Source organism: Euprymna scolopes, chromosome 38, assembly GCF_053919585.1.
Source record: "Euprymna scolopes isolate OS-2025 chromosome 38, ASM5391958v1, whole genome shotgun sequence".
Taxonomy (NCBI): Eukaryota; Metazoa; Mollusca; class Cephalopoda; order Sepiida; family Sepiolidae; genus Euprymna; species Euprymna scolopes.
Genome location: NC_136519.1, coordinates 61,925,618 through 61,939,473, shown reverse-complemented (window position 1 = coordinate 61,939,473; position 13,856 = coordinate 61,925,618). Strand labels below are relative to the sequence as shown.

At 37.9% G+C, this 13,856-nt stretch overlaps 1 protein-coding gene across 3 annotated transcripts in view; it reads right to left on the bottom strand.

The window, feature by feature from the left end:
- LOC145263170 (uncharacterized) overlaps nucleotides 1-13,856 on the bottom strand; it is a 361,981-nt gene that overhangs the window by 17,930 nt on the left and 330,195 nt on the right. For all 3 annotated transcript variants that reach the window (XM_080120205.1, XM_080120206.1, XM_080120204.1), the window contains exon 4: nucleotides 4,815-4,969. In XM_080120205.1, coding sequence (XP_079976331.1) covers nucleotides 4,815-4,969 — 155 coding nt within the window. The remainder of the gene's footprint in view (nucleotides 1-4,814; nucleotides 4,970-13,856) is intronic.

The window sequence follows — 13,856 nt, the reverse complement described above, 5'->3', positions numbered from 1 at the left end:
TATCCTGTTAGGTCAGCCGGTCACTGAGTATATCTCCAGAAATAATTAATGCTTGCATTTTTTAAACTTAGTGATTGAAATGAATTAAAGCAATTTATTCTCAATTAATGGAAATTTTGAAAACTCCAAACTGTTAAACTATTTATCAAGTAATAATTTACAATTGCGTTTGGAGTTTTCAAAATTTCCATTAATTGAGAATAAATTTCTTTAATTCATTTCAAGATCGGTTTTTAATGTAGAGAAAGTTCAACCTAGATTAAAACAAAAAAATTGCCTCAATCTTGAAGGATATATTATATATATATTTGTTTATATGTATGTATCTACACGTATGTATGTATATATGTATGTATATATTTATATTATATATGTATATATATATATATATATACATATATGTATATATACATATATGTATATATATATATATAGGCTGTGGAATTTATTATATACAATCTCTCACATTCTGAAAATCCTATCATAAGTTGCTCGCTTGGTTAGTATTGCTGGATGGCATCGTCCTTTCGAGTTTAAACTCCTACTTGTGAGACATTAGCTTGGGGTTATTAGCTGGTTGGATGACTGCGTCCCTTGTTGAGACGAAGTAGGTTCATTTCACAGTCGGATTTCGGCGCGGTTTGCTTGATCTGTGTTGGTTAATAGAAATTCTTGTGTGCAGGGCGTTTGCTCGGTTGGTAGAGTGCTTGCCTTACATGCAAGAGGCTCGGGTTTCGAATCCTGAGTTCGGATGTGTCTAACTGATGAGCCCAAATGAGGGCGAAACTCGAGTCTTGGACTTCCGGTTCTTTGACTGTCATGGCTCTTGTGAGCTGCGACGTTGTTTGGCTGTGGAATTTATTATATATATATATATATATATGTATGTATGTATATATGCGTATTTATATACGTGTATGTGTGTATATATGTATATATGCATGTATATATATATGTATGTATAAATATATGTGTATATGCACATATATATGTATATATGCACATATATAGTTATAAAATAAATACGTATTTATTATAATGCTCCCATAATGTTGAGCATAATGAGAGCCGAAAATGGCAAACGGCCGTAAGCGAATATAGCAATGGTCTTGTTTAAAATTAGATCTTGTGTACAATTAGAGCTGAGGTCAGTTTGGCAACGACTGCCGATTGTTCACATTTACTTGCATCTCCACGAGGGCAGAGTTAGACACAAGGACGGTTTTTAATGTGGGGAAAATCCAGCAAATCTTACGATCGCCGCGGGCTGCAAAGACTGTTGCTGTTTAATTTTTCAACATTTTTCAGAACATGTAAAGCAACTGCTTTCTTTGAAAGGTTACATAGAGAATTTATGCAATTTAAAAAAATTGTTTTACAAATAAAATAAATTTACATCATATTTTGAGGTTATTCTCATTTTAGTTTTAGTGATAATTTAAAAATAATAAATATTTATAATTAGTACCAATAATGAAAAATTAAATTAAAAATTTAAAAGAATCGGTTTTGGAATCGTAAAATAGAGACACATTTTTCCGATTCCGATACCTCCAATACTTCAGATTTTTACAAACTTTCGGTATAAAATTTCAGATTTTTTGTTAGCTTTTATATATTTTTTCTATTTTCTATTTTTATCCTCTCAAAATGCCGCCCCTGACATGTGCTGCTCGTAAATAAGAGACAAATTTTTCTGATTCTGATACCTCCAAAATTTCCGATTTTTTACATTTTCAGTATAAAATGTCAGATTTTTTGTTAGATTTTGTTTATTTTTATTTATTTTTTTCTACTTTCTATTTTTACTCTCTCAAAATGCCGCCCCCTGACATATGCCATTCGCAAAATAGGGACACCTTTTTGCGATTCCAATAACTACAAAAGTTCCCATTTTTTACAACCTTTTCGATATAAAATTTCAGGTTTTTTGTTAGCATTTTTTTCGATTTTCCCCTTTTACCATCTCAAAATGCCGCCCCCATGCCGCCCCCCCCCTGACGCTCAGAAAATAGGGACACATTTTTTCTGATTCCGATACCCCCCAAAATTCCGATTTTTTACAACCTTTTTGGTATAAAATTTCATATTTTTTGTTAACTTTTGTTTATTTTTATTTATTTTTTCTACTTTCTATTTTTACCCTCTCAAAATTCCGCCCCCTCAGGTGTGCCGCCCGGGGTGGTCCCCCCCCCTCGCCCCTTGTGTAACTTTTGAATTTGTAAATAACCCACAAATTTCACTTGCCACATCGATACCACTCCACCAACATAAAGGCTTCTGCTTTGAATTGAAAGCCATGCTTAATTTCAAAAGAGTTTCTGATGGGTAGCTAAGTCCTAGAGATGAAAAAGAGATTTCGGTATACGAGATGAAAAAGAGATCTGTATAAGTTTTGAACTATGTTGCAGAAAAAGAGCAAAGATCTTTCTTGTGTGGACTCAAAATCAAAAAAGATCCAATATTTTTATGGAGTGATTCCAGTTTCTGATTGGGTTGCTAGCAGAACATGGCTCCATTTGATTGGTCAATTCCTATCATCAGTTTCTTTAAGTAGAACCTTCCAATTTTCTTCATACATACTCTCTATAATTATATAAAAAATATTGGAAGAGAAAGTTTTGAAAATTAATCAATAATTCTTTTTTTTTTTTTTTTATGAAAATTGCTTTGAAACAAGACATGAAGCCACTTGATGTAAGGAGCTAACAAAAACAAAAGCTGATTAAATGGGACAGAGATTCACCAGCCCAAATATGACAACAATACTCCATACATGGTCTCATAGTGGGTTTGTAGAGATAGTGAATAGCCTCAAGTGTGAGAAAGTGTTTAGAGCGATAGAGAGAACCGATTTTATCAGAAGCAAAAAGAGTAATGGATTATATATATATATATATATATATATATATAAGATTTGATAAGAAAGACCAAGAAGTTTTAGAGTCGATTTCTCATCGAGAGCAGAGCCATCCATGAGAATCTCAGGAAGAAAAGGAGCATGCCTGTGATTAAAAAACAATAGATGAGTCTTAACAAGATTAAACGAAACAAACCATTTCTTACTTCAATCCATAATAGAACCCAAATCAACTTCTAGATACACTGCATATTTCAAGAGATCCAAAAAAGCAATGAGATCAGAATAGAGAGGAGGTCATCAGTGAAGCTTCTGAAAATTTATCAATGTTATATTATGAATAAGCGTATGGTGGCGAGAAGGAACCAGACAAACAATATGTATTTAAACTTTAAATGATTGATTTTTCAATTGTTTATTTATAAAAACAAACTTAACAAGAAAGCAAAACAAAGTGTTCAAAGTTCGTAAGGATGTGAGAATGTTCAGGAAAGAAGATTTTTATCGTAAAGTTAATGTTTGTACTTCTTAGGAAAGAAAAGTCGGGCGCTAATATGAAATTGTGATGAAATAAGAAGTGAAAATGTTAATTCTCGTTGTTGGTGTTTCCACGTGGAGAAATTGATGGATGATGCGTGCGTGAAAGTGAAGGGGAATCCGACGGAGCCAATAATTATCCCATGCTGCAGATCCGCTGTGACCCTGGACGACTAACTTTTTGTCGCGACGGCTAGTGTTTATATAGTGGTGTCATGAACGTAGTTGAAGACAAAGGGCAAACTGATAATTAGCTTATATTTTGCTATTTTAATTGTGCTTGTTTATTGTATCTTAATGCGTTGTAGGGAATCGTCTGTTTGGTGCATGTGCATGTGTTATATCAATTTAAAGCTGAAAAAAATTGTGAATGTAACCTAGTTGGTGTTGAATTGTTGCAATGTATTGTGTAATATTTATTTGCATTTATATGCTGTCTAAGTTGCGTTTACAGTGATGCTTGTGTTTTACATTTTGGTTTTCTTTTTTGTTGTGCAGCTTTATCTGGCGGTTTCCTTGGTTGAAGCGATGTGCGAGCTATTCTATTGATGTGTGTATGTGAGAGAATGGGCTTTGAAATTGATGTGTGTATTTATTGTGTTCATTTGTATTGACTTGACGGACATCTTTGTCTTAGCGTCGCCATTATTGACTGTCGCAGCTGCTGCTGCTTTTCTGGTTTATCATGTAAATATAGAGGGATATGCGAATATAACATCAATAATTCAAGGAAGTTTTAACAATTAAACAATTATTCTTTAGCTTTTGAAAATTCATCCATAATTAAGGGCAATTTTGAAATTTTATCAGCTTTTGAAAATTCTCAACAACATAAATAACTTTTTATATTAACACCAATAGTTAAGATTCATTTTTCTTATCTTACACTTTTTCAATATAAAATCCAACTATAAACTAAATTTTGGTATGAAACACAAGCATTTGTTACACAAGTTACTTTCCTTTTTGGTGATTACCTCCCTTGAACTCATTAATGTATAAGTTACCATAACTAGTGAAGTGTGTCTGTATTTGTTATTTGTAAAGTGAATTATTTTATTTTTATTAACATTTAACATTTTTTAACATTTATCTGCCAGACTTTGATACCCAGTATTCACCATCCGTAACGATAAAGGTCTCAGTTCTGAATAAATGTTTGTAGTCTTTATGCAGGTTTCTGTGGAGATTATTAACAGTGGAGTTGTCCACCCCTATTATCCTTCTGAGCCTTATTCAAAATTGTTTGGAATAATTTTCACTCTTTTTAGACGTTAATGAGAGCAATGTTTCATTTTTTCTAAATCAGCCTCAATTTATGATGAACAATATCCATAATCACATTGAGTGGATAATGTCACACTATAATTTAAAGTGTCACAAGCCATAATGTAACTAAATAAAGAAACATATTCACCTGCAAGGCTCCGATAGCCAGAGCTGATCTGTGTTCGTGGAATGGTCACTGGATGATGAACTGTTTCCGCTGTGAAAATATGATGAACAAAATATCTCCTCCTCATCCAATATCCACCACCAGAGCAAACAAGAAGCAATAACAATACACATAACCTGTGATAAAAAAAAAATCCAATCAAATGAAATGCATATAATAATCAGTTCGAATTTACACACATGTATGACATTTGACAAAAGTTAAATTTTAAAGACAACATTGTAAAATTGTAAAGACAACATCTTAAAAATTTTATGACCTATATGGATAGATCATAAAAGTTGAACAATTAAATGATACTAAAAACATATTGAAATATGTGTGAGATCTGAGTGAAAGGAGGATTAAGCAGAGTGTGCTATCTAATAAACATCTCTTTGGAGTCTGTACAACTGCGTTCCCATCTACTTTTAGGTAATAATTATAAAAATCAATAAAATTTTGTTTATTATTAATGTAATAATAATAGCAATAATAATATTAAAAATGTTTATTAAGGTAATAATAATAATTTAACATTTAATAATAATAAAACTTTGTTTATTATTAAGAAGATGCTGCTGCTGATAATTATTATTATCAGCAGCATTCTGATTTCGTTTATTACCATCTCCCTGAAAAGGGATGGGATTTATTTCCAGAGGATTTCCCTCAATCCCAGCTCCAAACTAGGGGCTTCAAAGATCAAGGATTTTCCTAAGGATGGTGGCGGTCTGAAGACCACCTAAAACAGTGGGGATTTGTAGTTTTTTTCAATTGTCCTTTGAAATGACTTGATACTACTCCTACCGTACCAATTATGACTGGGATTATTTGTTTTACCCCTTATCTCCAAGGTCAATGGAGCATAATTGTTCCACTTCTCGTTCTCCTTCTCTCTCATGTTCCTGTACTGAGAAATCTATAATTTGCCAGTTTTTTGAGACCTTGTCAATGACGACCAAATCTGGACGTATATGTTCCAATTGCTTGGTTATTATGACATTTGTCCCACCATACCTCTACATTGCCATCCTAACTTGTTCTCACTTCATCAGGCACCTCTTCAAACCATTTTCCAACACACTTCACCCCAAACTTTTTACAGATCTCCCAATATATCTGGAGTCCCATGTGATTGTGTCTTTTGCGGTACTCTCTCTGGGCCAATCCATTACACCCTGCTGCAAGGTGCACAATTGACTCTGAGGCCTTACCACAAATCTGACATTCTGCAGTAACTTCCTCTCCTAGAACCACTTTTTTGAACAATCGTTTTCCTATTGCCTGCTCTTGTGCTGCACAAACAAAAGCTTCAGTACTCTAAACCATTGCCATGATCTTTCATCAGCCACTTCTGCTATATTCTGGAAGAACTTTCTGTGCATTTTCTTTCTAGCCTTTCTCTATCCATAGGTTTCACATACTCAGCCTTAGTCTCACATACCTCCACTTCATTGGCCACAACCTTGAGCATCCACTCCTCACTTCTAACCACATTCAATGACATCTTCTCAGTTCTAACACAATCTTTTATACTTTTCAATCCTCTCCCACCATCTTTTCTCTTTTCGTACAGCCTCGCTACGTTACTCCAAATGTGGAATATATCAAAACTTGTTTTGATATCCATGGCATGCAACTCCTTGTTTGACAATTCTAAAATTCCTGCACTGTATCTCAAAACACTCACTGCCCATGCAGTGGTTATCAATGGTTATCTCACTTTCATTAGGTTTCTTCCATACAATTTTGACTTTGCAATTAGTTTCACTCTTCTAAGATACTCCTTCTTGACTTTCTCTTTCATCTCTGTTCAGTATGCCTACACTTGCTTATACCCTGTATCTTCTATTTCTTTTATAATTTCTCCATTCGCAGCACTATTCCATTCGAATGAACCTTTACTCCCCCTTTTCATGATCAGCACCGCACATTTACTAATCCCAAACTCCATCCCGATGTCTTCTGAGTATGTCCCTACAAGCTCTACCAGTCTATCCATTTCCTTCTCATTTTGATCGAATATCTTCAAATCATCCATAAACAGTGGATGGTCAAGGCGTCTACTACCAGATCCAAAGTTATACCCAGCTTCTCTCTCTTCAAGAGGATGCTCAGTGGCATCATTATCATTACAAAAAGAAGTGGAGATAACGAATCTCTTGGAACATTCCACGTTTAATGCCAACCTGCCTAAGCACTTCTCTGTTTGCTGTCATCACTGTTTCCATTGAGGCATACTCGTCTCCAAAAGCTCTATCACATTCCCGGCAACCATCATCATCAATAGCGTTTCATGGATCCATGAATGAGGAACCATGTCGTAAGCCTTTCTGTAATCGATCCATGCTACACTCAAATTCCTGTTCTTCCTCTTTGCATCCTGCATTAATGCCTTATCAATCATTAGTTGCTCCTTACTACCCCTCAAGCCTTTCCGGCATCCTTTCTGTTCATCAGGGAAAACACCATTACTCACAAAATGCCCATAAACACACTCCAACACTTTTTTAAATATTCGTTGCACTCTGGGTGTGTGTGTAACACCATTGTTGGAAACTTGCATCTAAGCATTAACATTCACATCTAATGTTGAGGCTGTGTTCATCAGTTGCCATCAGCTCAACTCGACCTCCCAAAGCTTCCTTGACCTGGTCCCTATAAAAAAAATCGAGGAGAATTTTTTAACTGCCTACCAGAGGATATTATACATCACTCTGAACTTGTCTGATACTCCTCAATTTTTCTTTACTAATAATAAGAACAGTGTCTTTATACACTTTCAACAAAAAACGAAAATAAAGTAGCTCTTTCACAGCAACAAACATATACAAATACATTATTAAAGCAGTTTCTATTTTTTTACAACACAAAGAAAAATTTTTAATCAAGACAAATTCATTTTCTCATCTATTCTGATTGTCTTTTCTCTCTCACTTTGCACAAATCATTAGCCTACTTCCTTTATTATAAATGTCTCTAAACACATGGCATAATGAGTATGATAATCTCTGATCATCACATGGAATAATTGCTACGATCATCTTTGATAATCACATGGCATAATGTCTATGATAATCTCTGATCATCACATGAAATAATAACTATACCTATGATGATCTTTGATAATCAGATGGCATAATAATTATGATAATCTTTGTTAATCACAGAATAATAACTATGATAATCTTTGATCACCACATGGCATAATAACTATGATAATCTCTGATCACAACATAGCATAATAACTATGATGATATTTGATCATCACATGGAATAATAACTATGATAATCTTTGTTAATCACATGACCTAATAAGTATGATAATCTTTGATCACCACATGGCATAACTATGATAATCTCTGATCATCACATGGTATAATAACAATGATAATCTTTGTTAATCACATGACCTAATAAGTATGATAATCTTTGATCACCACATGGCATAACTATGATAATCTCTGATCATCACATGGTATAATAACAATGATAATTTTTGTTAATCACATGGCAAAAAAACTAGGATAATCTTGCATCATCACCTGGCATAATAACTATGATAATCTTTATTAATCACATGGCACAAAACTATAATAATCTTTGTCAATCACATGGCATAAAAACTATGATAATCTTTGTTAATCACATGGCATAATAACTATGATAATCTTTGATTACGACATGACATAATAACTATGATAATCTTCAATCACCACATGGCATAATAACTATGATAATCTTCGATCACCACATGGAATAATAACTATGATAATCTTTTATCACCACATGGCATAATCACTATGATAATCTTTGATCATCACATGGCATAATAACTATGATAATTTTTGTTACACATATGGCATAATAACTATGAAAATCTTGGATCATAACATGGAATAATAACTATGATAATCTTTGAGCACCACATGGCCTAATAACTATGATAATCTTGCATCACCACATGGCATAAAAACTATGATAATCTTTGATCATCACAGGCCATAATAATTATGATAATCTTTGAGGATCACATAGCATAATAATTATGAAAATCTTTGAGCACACCATGGTATAATAACTGTAGCAGACACAAATAGACCCCTTTTCTTCTCGCGCATTCGCTTCCTCTGAGTGAGTGATGCGGCATTAAACTGTCCAATCTGAGGACTTGCACACGAATACAAATTAACCCCTAGGGACCAGACAGCTTCCGGTCCCAAAAGAAAACTCTCTCTTACGCTACCAGCCTTCGTCGGTGCTAGACGCCTGTTCTCTTCGCTGCTCCTACTAAAGGTATTGACGACAGCCGCGGGTTGTGACTACCTCGTAAGGCAGTGGAGACCCGACTCTACTTTCTTCCTTCAGTACGCTTTGCAAATAAACCTTTCCCTTGTTAAGTTGAAGAAGTTGTTTGTCATTGTTCATAGAATTGTGTTATTTTATTTTATTAGGGAAATTCCCTAAAAATGGTGACTCCGTCGTGATAACACATTTCCGAACAGACACTTCTTTCGCTTTTTAACAGGGTAAGGCGCGCATTTTAAAAACCAGCACATGGTTTCCAACCACACACATAAACAGACAACGGATTCGGGAGAGCACATTTAAAACTTAAAAAAAAAAAAAAAAAAAAAAAAAAAAAAAAACAACAACAAAAAAAAAGACGTTATTTCCCTCTCTTCCTTATCGTTTTTTTCCCGTTATATATATATATATATATATATATATATGTATGTATATATATATATATATATATATATTATAAACTAAGGAGCATACAAAAAAAAAAAAACAAAAAAAAAAAAACAAAGAAAAAACACCCTTTTCTTTCACAACGGCGGGCTACACATAAAAAAAAAGAACGCCAACCTACAAAAAGAGGTGACACTTTCTTGGTGTACGAAAATTCTTATACCAAACTTGAACTTCTAATGCTATTTTTTTTTCTACCTTGAACATTTCTGCCGTGTTAACGCGCACCGCGCATAAGAAAAAACTCAACAAAAAAAAAAAAAAAAAAAAAAAAAAGAACTTTCACGAAGTTTTTCTGCATTAGCACTCTTCAGCCAAAATGTAAGTACTTAAAGAGTTCATTTATCTTCAGGTTCACACACATTTATAAAAAAAAAAAAAAAAAACCCATATTGTCCACATTTTTTTTTTTTGCTTCACGGCTCTTCCTGATATAATTTTGTTTTAGCTTTATTTCATGGTAATTTTGTTTCTTTCTTCTCCTCCCCCATTAGCCTGTTAAATTTTTTTTTTTGTATTGTCTCTGTTTAAAGATTTTCTCCATATTTCTCCTTTCTTCTCCACGTGGTCCATATTCGGCGTCCTTTCAGATTTCGGATACATTATATATATATATTTTTTTAAAAATATTTGGTATCTACTTTCGGTAGTGACGATGACAACGTTGCCTGCCTTCGCTGGGGACGTCCGGGTTTGGTTTGCTCAACTCGAGTCTTATTTTGCGGCGAACAACGTGTCAGAGCAAACGAAGCTGCACATTTTATTCAGTGCCTTCCCCGCGTCATTGACTCCTGCGGTCAAGGACTTAATAACGGACACCCCGTTAAACTCCACTTACGATAGCATAAAACGGGAGGTGCTACTACGGACGTCCGTGTCGGCGGAAAAGCGTTTTCAAACGCTGGTCCATGACGAGCACTTAGGTGACCGCAGGCCGACGGAACTACTCCGTAGAATGAGGGAACTGGCAGAGGACGTCCCTCCTGACAGTGCCTTAATTAAGCAGCTCTTTTTCTCAAGGCTGCCGGCGCAGGTAAAGGCCATACTTGCGCCAATGTTTGAAAAACACACCGTCGATGTAGTAGCAGCATCGGCGGACAAGGTCATGGACTTTGTGAGGGGGCCTACCACCGCGGCGATTCCACAACAGCCTGCTGAGGTACCCGCAGGCACCGCAAATGTAAGACAGGATGCTACATCGGTGGCTATACTAACGGCCATCGAACGCCTCACTAGAGAGGTGAGCAAGCTCAATATGGGCAGGTCGCACTCACCCAGACGCCGCTACAAAAGCCGCTCATCTTCCCCGCACCACCGTCGCCGTGCAAACATGCCGGGACTATGTTTTTATCATAGTCGCTATGGCGCTGAAGCACGGAATTGTAAAATGCCCTGCACTTTTAACAACCAGGGAAACTAAATTGTGGAAAGACGAGCACGGCAAACTTTCCACAAAATGCAAATAACCGTGCCTATTTCGTCACTGACGTAAAATCTCAAGCACGTTGCTTGGTAGACACTGGCGCTGTTTGTAGTATATGGCCACTTAGGCTACTTAAAGAAAGGCCACCAGTGTCATTGATAACACTGCAAGCGGTGAACCATTCACCTATCCCCACGTACGGTCAAATTTCACGGTCTCTGGACTTGAATTTACGGAGAGACTTTACGTGGGTTTTCACTGTAGCAGATCTACCGTACCCCATACTAGGCGCGGATTTCTTGCATAATTTTAATTTAATGGTCGACATGCGCAGACGCCGGCTGATAGACGCTAGCACGGAACTTTCCGTCCCTGGCTCGTTATCTAATGCCCCATCTATCAGCCCGGTATTTTTCATTGCCGCTGCAAATGACCCATACCATGAGGTGCTACACTCCTACCCGGAGTTAACCAATTTAAATTTTGTGGTGAGCAAACCCACGCACACCACAAAACATCATATTGAAACCACAGGTGCTCCTGTGTTCTCACGCCCTCGTCGCCTTCCTGTGGATAAACTTAAAGCAGCGAAGGCAGAATTTAATCATATGCTACAGTTGGGAATTATACGCCCCTCGTCCAGTCCTTGGGCTTCCCCTCTGCATATGGTTCCAAAACGAGACGGAGATTGGCGTCCAACTGGGGACTATAGACGACTCAATGCCATGACGGTACCTGATCGTTACCCAATCCCGCATATTCAGGACTTTGCTTCCTCTCTGCATGGCTGTAAGACTTTCTCTAAGCTAGATCTGGTTAAGGCTTACCATCAGATCCCGGTGAATCCGGCCGACATACCCAAGACTGCGGTTACAACCCCATTTGGAGCGTTTGAATTTCTTACTATGCCTTTCGGCCTACGTAACGCTGCCAGTACTTTTCAGCGCTTTATGGATGAAGTAGTGCGTGATTTAGATTTCGTCTATAACTATATAGATGACATTCTCGTGGCTAGTGCCTCACCTGAGGAACACGTCACTCACCTCCGCCTACTTTTTGAACGGTTTCAGCAATACCAAGTGAGGATTAACCCTGGTAAATGCGTTTTCGGTGTTACGTCACTAGTTTTCCTGAGCCACATTATCAGCCCAGACGGTATATCTCCGTTGCCGGAAAAGGTGAAGGCTCTACAAGACCTTCAACCGCCCACTTCACTTCGCCAACTTAGGCACTTCCTTGGTCTGTTGAATTACTACAGACGCTTTATCCCACACTGTGCGGATCTCTTAGCTCCTCTTTCCGACCTGTTACGTAACAGGAAGAAGAAAGACGAGCAAATCTCACTTAATGAGATCCAACTTAGAGCATTTGCTGAAGTGAAAAATAAACTAGCGACGACATCTTTGCTGGCACATCCTGTACCCGATGCCCAGTTTTCACTGGTCGTTGATGCATCGGGCACAGCTGTAGGTGCAGTGCTGCAACAGCAGCACCAACAACAGTTACAACCCCTTGCATACTTTTCGCGACAGCTGAAACCGGCCGAACAACGTTACAGCACGTTTGGCCGCGAACTACTGGCAATGTACCTCGCAGTGAAACACTTCCAACATTCACTCGAGGGCCGACAATTTGTGATCTACACCGATCACCGTCCGCTTACATACGCACTGCGTGCTAAGCCGGACAAATATTCTCCCCGCGAAACACGTCATTTGGACTTTGTTTCGCAGTTTACTAGTGATATCCGACATATCGCGGGTGAGCAGAACGCAGCAGCAGACGCATTGTCTCGCCTGCCCATCAATTCTCTGTCCTCACCATCGGATATCGATTTGCAACAGATGGCCTTAGACCAGCCAAGTCTGGACACGTTGGATCCATCGTCACCTGAATTCGGGACTTGCAAATTCGCATATCTGCCCGTGCCTACTTCTGACACGCAGATCATCTGTGACACCTCAACGGATTCACCTCGACCATTCGTTCCAACGACCCACCGTAGAGTTGTTTTCGACACTCTACACAACCTGGCACACCCCGGACGCAAAGCCACAGTAAAGCTGATTACAGCTAGATTTTTCTGGCCTAACATGAGGCGTGACATCATTGCTTGGTCACGTTCCTGTGTATCCTGCCAAAAGTCAAAGGTGCACGAGCATATCCGCGCACCCCTTGGAACATTCAGCACCCCAGACGCTCGGTTTAGCCATGTTCACATTGACTTGGTTGGACCATGGCCGGTCAGTCAGGGATTCACTTATCTCCTGACCTGCATAGACCGTTTCACACGGTGGCCAGAAGCCATCCCACTTAGTGACATTTCGGCTGAATCTGTAGCGCGAGCCCTTATATCAGGCTGGATATCGCGCTACGGAGTTCCCACTACAATCACCACTGATCGTGGTGCACAATTCGAATCCCACCTATTCCGGGAACTGTCCAAGATCCTCGGGATCACTCGCATTCGGACAACAAGCTATCACCCTGCTTCAAATGGGATGATAGAACGCTTCCATCGCCAATTGAAAGCTGCATTACGCGCTTACCCTGATCAACAGCGATGGAGCGAGTACATACCGGTCATCCTTCTTGGCTGTCGGGCATCAATCAAGGAGGACCTGGGATATTCCGCAGCCGAACTGGTCTATGGAGCACCTCTATCGTTGCCAGGTCAGATGCTGACCCCGATAGAGGATATATCAACTGACACAGCTCTATATGTCAACAGATTACGAGCTTATCTCAGTAAGCTACCGCCGATGCACCCTAGGGAGCAGACCATTAAATCTTTGGTTCCGAAGGACATAGCGACATGCACTCACGTGTTCCTTAGAAAGGAC